Source organism: Spea bombifrons, chromosome 5 (assembly GCF_027358695.1).
Source record: "Spea bombifrons isolate aSpeBom1 chromosome 5, aSpeBom1.2.pri, whole genome shotgun sequence".
Taxonomy (NCBI): Eukaryota; Metazoa; Chordata; class Amphibia; order Anura; family Pelobatidae; genus Spea; species Spea bombifrons.
In genome coordinates this window covers 3,755,413-3,763,386 of record NC_071091.1, presented here as the reverse complement: position 1 = coordinate 3,763,386, position 7,974 = coordinate 3,755,413, and the positions used below count along the sequence as shown (strand labels likewise).

The 7,974-nt window shown below is 40.1% G+C and overlaps 1 protein-coding gene across 1 annotated transcript in view; it reads left to right on the top strand.

Annotated features, from left to right (window-relative positions):
- The first annotated feature begins 4,419 nt into the window (after positions 1-4,419).
- The window catches only part of CRHR2 (corticotropin releasing hormone receptor 2), a 149,496-nt gene continuing 145,941 nt past the window's right edge, over positions 4,420-7,974 (top strand). Inside the window, exon 1 of the mRNA XM_053467955.1 lies at positions 4,420-4,506. Coding sequence (XP_053323930.1) covers positions 4,474-4,506 — 33 coding nt within the window. The 5' untranslated portion in view covers positions 4,420-4,473. The remainder of the gene's footprint in view (positions 4,507-7,974) is intronic.

The window sequence follows — 7,974 nt, the reverse complement described above, 5'->3', positions numbered from 1 at the left end:
TCTCAGTGGTGACAGCCTTGTTTTCTGAAGCAAAAAATAACTTACTGGCCCTTTAACTGTGATTATGAACCTAATCTTGGCTCTTTTATTCGTGTTTCACATGAAATCCTCACAGCGTGAGACGGAGCAAAGGCAGCTAATAGCTTAACCCATTAATGCACTGAGAAGCACATCAGTCCTTCTCTCAAATAGTTAACAGAGCCAGCTAAAGCACAAACAAAACATTCAGAATAAAACATTCAGAACCGTTCCAACGTCCAGAAAATAAATAAATACTTTAAACCCCCGATGCTGGGACAGTGCGTGGTGTGTTACATCACACATCGTACATAAAGTGTCCGTGACATCACAACGTTGTATCGCCCTCCAACCACTTTATATAGGGGGGACTTGTGGTGTCATGGATATTAAACCCCTTACTTGAGTGCCTTATTCAGACGCTGTGTATGCCAAACGTGCAGGCTTGAAAACCCTGCTTGAATACAGGTGACATCATTCAGAATATCCTTACCCCCTGGCAAGTCATGGTCTTCATAAAGACCTTCATTAAAGCCATCTGACGATCGCCATTAGTGAGTCACTACAACAGAACTGGTGCCTCTTAAAGGGTTAATATTTAAATTATATCAAGGGGTGAGATTCTGCAGTTCAGGGGCTTCCTATACATTGTGAAGGATCGGCCCGAGCCGAACCCGCATTGTTCGGTTGGCAAGGTGGCTTTAAAGGGACACTCCAGTCATCAGATGCCTTTTAATGTATGTGATAGATGAGAGGTCCCTTTAAATTTACATGGCGTCCCCCTTTGTAAATGCATGAATCCCCCCCATATTTATTTGTCCCATTCCCGCCCCCCTCTGGGTATGGACGTAGTTATGGATACTCTGAAGGTAATCATACCCGGTTTGACCCGTAGTCTCCGGCTGAATCTCTGCTTCCTCGAGTCTCCGGGTCGCTTTATCCCTTTACTCCGCCCACTCCCCACCCACTTTCCCTCCCACTCAAAACTCTTTGGGCCAGCCCTCCGCTATGTGTGCGCTATGCCAACCTCCTCACAACTAACTCTGCCCCATGCTGGGCTAGCCCCACCTACACAACCAAATAGCTCCACCCACACAACCGGATAGCCCCACCCCCTCACAAACGCACTCTTCCAGAAAGACACTCCAGAGATCAAAATTCACAATATTATCTGCAAAATTTATTTCCATTTTTTTATATATTTTTTTTTATAATACTCCAGGAAAATTTCAGTAAAATGTAGATGTTTTTACAGGAACAGAATTCTCACATTAAATAAAAAGGGGCATTTAAAAATTTTTTTTTTTTTTTTTTATATAAAAATGTGTCCATCTTTACATTCCGGCCTCTGGCCTAAATAGACGGAATGGAGTTTGGATTCCGGCTCCAGTGACTCCGGTCCCGCGTTTTCATGCGATTGAGTAGAACGCAGCTGGAGAGAACGTATATTTTTAGAACGTTTTGTTATTGCTATACAAAGACGCTTTTCCGAAAAGTCATTAATATGATGACTGACACGCTATTTAGCCGTTTTTACAAAAATCCTTAGAAAATCACCATTAAGCCCACGTCGGCCCTGTGACAACATGTAACGCGCGTATCACAACAAAGACAATCCCCGTCCAAGTGTCGATTGTGTTACTCCTAATATCCCGCCGCGTAATATCACTCATATCATCTCCATGCATTCACGCTAACGGCAGCGTGCGCCGCTCTGCTCTTCAATGTACAGAACCACCCCAAAGTTAAATAAACCATCCCGTTCCCCTTCGCATAACTTGTTCTTCTGAATAATTCAGAATCGAACAAAAAAAAATCATTTTCGCACTTCGCTGGTGAAATGCCGTCGTTCCCAGGATTTTGTGGCTTTCCGATGGCGTTAAGTACATTTTTTATTTCATCAAGCAAAAAAAAAAAAAAAAAAAAATGAATTTGCCTTAAATTATAAATTATACATTAAATGGAAAATATATATAAATAAATATATTAAAAAAAATATTTATTCTAGTAAAAAAAATGTAATAAAATATTTATTGTAGTAAAAAAAAAGTTTAATAAAATATTTATTCTAGTGAAAAAGCGGCGCTTTATGTTATTAGATACATTGATGATTAAATAAATACTATGTTGCAATAGGACGGTAGCGCTGTCTGGGGGTCTCGTTAGAGATCAGGGGGAGGCGGTGGGATTTCTTTTCTGTTTTTAAGTGATTTTGATGATTATTGGAAATTATTCCAGGGGTTGAGGAGGACGTCTGAAAGGCGAAAGTATTTTACTATTTAACACAATTTCCTCTTTTTAAAGGGCAGCCTTTTTTTATGAGTTATATCTTCTGTATTGACTCACCTCGTGCCAGGATATTATTATGATTTTTATCATGAGAAATCCGTGACCTTTGGGACAAACTGCTCATCCTTTTTGTGTAATAAATATGTGTCCATCCACCCAGTATACCTTCCAGTCCCTCCCTGTCCTTCTTTCCTCCCCTGATGCCCCCCTTTCCTCCCCTGATGCCCCTCTCTCCTCCCCTGATGCCCCTCTTTTCTAGGAGGTCAGAATGTTTGCTGGGTATGAGGGGATCGCAGGGTTCTACAGCCCTAAAAGCCCCGATAATGTGTATAGAAACAGCAGAGAATGGGTTAATTTCCCATCCCGGGCCGCACCACCTGAAACTGATCCATCTTTGGTCATTTAGAATGTTGGAAGAATTGGTGACATTTTGTTAAGGAAAGGAAATCGAGGTCACAGAGGTTGCCGTTGGGTCTCTAAATGATCTGACAGATGAGAAATTTGAATAACTTCCATTAAAGTTTTGCAGGAGACGACGGCGCATGCGACCAGACTGTGGGGAGCGTGCGATCAGACTGCAGGGAGCGATCGACCGGACTGCCGGCATTGTCCTGCAGAGCTGCCCAACTGTCCTTTTTTAACAGACGGTGATCATGGAGAATTTTGTGTGCTTTACCATCTATAACCACCAGGGGCATTTACACCTGGACTGTATCCCTTTTGTGCTCCTCTTAAGCAGTCTTTTTTTGCAGGCATGCAGGGGGCATCACAGGATTTTACCTCTGGAGCATTGCTGCTCTTCCCATTATCTTCATGCTTTTGGGACTCTATATTATAAGATCTCCAGCTTCGTCTTGCCCCCTGGGTTGAATGCAGGATGTCCCAGTCCTGACCCTACCCCCCAAACAAAGGTATCCCGCTTTGTTGGGGTATACAATCCGGATATTACCACATTTACTATAATTCAGCTTTTTATTTACGAGCGGGTATCAAAATCAGAATACAATCGATATGCATAAAAAAAACTTCGTTATTGCTAGTCTGAGACAAAATGCCCCCCCATCAGCCAGGTCCATAATAATAATAATAATAATAATAATTATTATTATTATTATTATTCATGGATTTCTGTTTAGGATCACAAACCCCAAGGTCTCCATCACAAGAGGTCTTTTAATTATCATTTAAAAAAGATAAGTGGAACAGCCTCCCAGCAGAAGTGGTAGAGGGTAATACAGCGAGGGGATAGACATACGGCTCCTGAAGACGAGACCAACGACTGATTAAGGTTTAAATCTTTACAGCAGGAGAAACGGGCGACTGAGAACCGTGGGATGTCCTGCTTGTGTGCCAGCCTTTCCTAATACTGCACTTTTTTCCTTTTTTCAGCGTGTGAAACAATGTTTAATAAATGTATAGATCAAAATATAATTGTGATGTAATCTTTTGAGTCGCAGCCAGGCAGTGCATTTCTAAATCCGTCACTGTCACATTGTTACTGTCTGATGTCCTATCAATCTTACAATGCATTCTTTTGATCCATACACTTATTTGTTGGGCAATTCACCAATACTACGTACGGATCAAATTGTGTATATATGTATATATATATATTTATATATATTTATTTATTTTATTTTTTTCATGATAATAATTAAAATTTAAAAGTGGTGACAGATGGAATTTTCTATAAAAAAAACAAGTCAATCAGACAAAACTATTTTTAGTAAATATTTGTATTCTTATAGTTCTTCTAACTTTGATCGAATAAACTTGGCTTTGTTTCTCGTCCGTCAGACGCTCCACATCACTTCACCTTCAGGTCCACGCTGCGGAATATCAGGTGGCGCGTGTGATGAAGCCAAAGGGGCGACGGTCCGTGGCTCTGTGACTTTAAAGCTGCTTGTGAATATGTGTGTTGGAGTGGAAGCCACTCCTTCGCTCTACATAGAGTCCAAACCTGTGTGAGTCAGTGAGCAGTGCTTACAGGGAGCAGCTCCAAGTGTGTTTATCCAAGCCAAATAAAGCTAAGCCTTGTTAAGTTAACACTTCGCCCCCGGGGTGCGCTGAGATCTATTACCGGAGGGACGTCTCGGGTCATCATCATCATCATCATCATCATCATCATCCTCGTACGCGAGCCACGACCCGCCGGACCTTCTGACCATGAAATCTTCAATTCTCCTTCTCATGCTTCAAGTAAGTCCCGTTCCCTAAAAATCTTTTATCATATGGCGGATCGTGGGGTTGCGTAGCGCACATCGCCGTGTCCTGCGGATACAGTAGAATTTGGATGATATGTCAGAATCGGGGGGGAAAATTAAAGTTTTCCAGCTTTTAAGGGGTTAACGTTTTGTGTATCTTTTTTTTATGAAAAAGTTTAATTTTATTTCAGAAGATCTCTGCTGAGTTTGAACCAATTCCGTTTCTTTTCTTTTCTCTTTTTTTGTGTGGTTATTTTTAACCCTTGTTGTCGTTTAAACTTCGCGCTTCTCCCAGGATAAAATATTAAAAAAAAGCAATTTTTTTTGTTCTAAGTATGTTTTTTTCATTGTTTCTGTATCCCTGCAATATACCTTATCTCGGTCATTTTTAATTCCGGCGGGCGCGCGTTCCTGCAAACAAGGTCGTTGAACTATTTTTTTATGGAATTTCATCTATTTTTTTGTGTTACGATTCGCAATCACTATTTTTTTTTTTTTTTTTTACCAATTTTGTAGAAAGTAGCATCTTTTTGTACGGATTTATGTCGTTCGGCGATTTTCGCACCAACGGCTAAGCTGGAACGAGGGCGTAATTAAAGATTTATCAACAGACTTTTGTAATTTGCAGGTTAATTCCTTGGAGATTTACCGGTAAAGTTTATTGTTGTTTCTGACTTGAAAAAAAAAGTTTTTAATGACTTTTTTTTTTTTTTTGCGGGTTCTGTCACAAACCCCTGTGTGTGCGTGCGTGTGTTCCACTCGGCTTTCATCCTTGAAAGGTAGAACCATGCGTTATGAGTAGAACAAATACGAGTGTGCGTGTTAATAATATTCACTGCCGAAAGGTGAAAATTGTAAAAAAATAAATAAATTCATTTTTAACCCTCCGAGTTCAGAAGGCATGAACATCGCATTCCAAGGGAAAGCCCTTGCACAACCCCCTGGGATGTGAAGAGTTAATCGCGAGACGTATAACAGTAGCTGTTGGTAATGCTCCGTTTCAGTGTTTGTGAAGCTTGGGTTCATATCTTACTTTTCCGCTCTAAATAAATTGTTGTGCAAATTTTTGCAATTTTTTTATTTTTTTAGCCCATTTCTAGAATGTGTTATTTGTTAAAATCGCACGTTTTGTTTTTTTTTCTCTATAAATTTGGACGCCGCGTAATTCGGTGCGTGTGTTCCGATTTGTGGTTTGGTTGCCATAGCTTTGAAGAGCGTACCAATTCTCGCGTGGGATTTCATTTCTACCGCTGGCTCGATATCGCGCATGTCTGATACTCACCAAGTTCATTCAATCATTTGTGGTTCTTTATTAGTTTATTCTTAAAGTGCCAAAATGTAATATAGAGGACCTCAAATCAAAGTGCAAAGTGCATAAACATGAAATAAGACAATTTTTTCCCCAAAACCAAACTAACCGAGTATATTTGGAGCGATGATGCTGCGTGGTTGCCGTCCACCAAGGAAAACTCTCCAGAAAACAAAAATGGCGGAGGATTTTTGCGAAATCTCCTTAAATCCGCAACCTGGGTCACTGCTTGTTTCTGAGACGGATCTCGATATTTGTCCCAAATGCTCATGAATTCCGACGCGTTCGTATCTCAACGGCTTTACATTTCAGGGGCAGCTAAAGCTAGACTGGGCCCTGAGATCCGATGCAATCTGTCGAGCCTCCAGTCGAGTTAATCGTATTCTGCAGATGCCGCGGAACTCGTTAGGAGCTTCTGAGATGCTTCAAAGTTTAAAAAAACTTGCCCTACCATGTCCCTATTGCCTCCTCTGCCGCCATGGAGCTAATGATGATGTTTGTATGGTCATTATACAAGAAGACAGCGGCCAATCGACGACCAATGGCAGCCAAGTCTTTTTCTGTACATGTCTACTTTTGAGTCCCATATAATCTAGGGGGGTATAAAGGGTTCTTGTTGCCCAGTCGGAAGAACCTTTGCGTTGGCACTTGCTTTAGGACCGGTTCACCAAGCCGGTTACGTGCGGCTAACATTGTCTGGAATGGAATGGAGGTTCTCAATGATTTTGTTCAGGGAACCACAATGAAAAGGTATTGAACGAGAAGGACCAAGTCCTAAGTCTCCACCATTAGTGATCATGAAGACGTAAAAATACGTTCATGAAATAATAGAGATGAAATCATCGATTTTCGCCCTAAAGTTCTAGTTAAAGGACCGGTTGCGTCCGATGTCTGTGTTTTTAATCCAGACACGTGGCCTTCCTTTCATACTTCATACATCATCCTGAGGACCACCTTGAAGTGTCCTGGAGACCGTGGTGGACCTTAAACCACAGCTTAATTACAAAAGACTTTGACAGCTCTATAAATGTCTCTATATATTACTTTATAACCACAAGGAACACAAATTCTGCCATCTTTCTTAGGGGAACAGGAACGTTTTCGTAATTTAGCGTACGTCGGATTACAAGTAAGATCTGTATGGTGGTCTTTATCTTAAGAGCTTCGAGGAAGGCCTTGTCGTTGTCAGATCCTCAGGGATTGAAGTTTAAAAAGAACGTTAAACTGCTGAATATCTCTAAAACAAAACAAAAAGATTAAGAGGCTTATGTTTAAAACATGGAAGAATAGTAAAAGTTCAATCTAGTAGAGCTGGGGCAGTCACCATAGCAACCAGTAGAATGTTTACGCACTTTGCACCCAAATTGTTCATTGTACTCTTTCCCGATGCTTTCATTGGTTTAGTTTTTTTTTTTCTTTTTCCAACATTATTGAACCCAAAAATAACAACCAATGCTTTTTTACCCATTTTTAATTTTTTTTATGGTTTTTCCACCAATCCATCACATATATTCACCAGCGGTGAAACAGTTAAGTGCACAAAATAGCCCAATTTTGGCCAAAAAAATGTTTATTTTTTTTCTTGGAGCAAGCTGTTGATGTTTTTTTCTCTGTGAAAAGTGTGCTCTCTTACCGTTTACGAGAGGATAATCAGAACTTGTGGCGCTGATAATGTATTTCTGATGATGTCGGCGACGGTTTATTTATACAGGTCCCGCTATAACAAATAAAGCCTGTTTACTCATTCCCTCGCATACACGCATTCACAAACCCCGCTTTGAAGAATCATTTATTTACATCGAATCATTTTTATCGCAAATCCTTTTCTTTCTTTAGGAGTTCAAAGTCTCGATTTATATAAACGTGTAACCCGTATAAACGGCTGTAATAGTTCCAAACGAGAATGTTTCCTGAAAAATGTTACAGCTTTCTAAACCTATGAAAAAGATTACATTTGTGAATATTGTCTGAAAAAAGAAGCTATTGTTTCCAATACAGCGGCAACAATGTCTTCATCCCTAAAAGTGATGTCATAGATTTTGTTTTGTTTTGTTTTTCATGACAGTGATATCAACATTTATGAAAGTTACTTATTACCCAAGTTGCTATATATATATATATATATTTATACACTAATGTTCAAAGGTTTGGGGT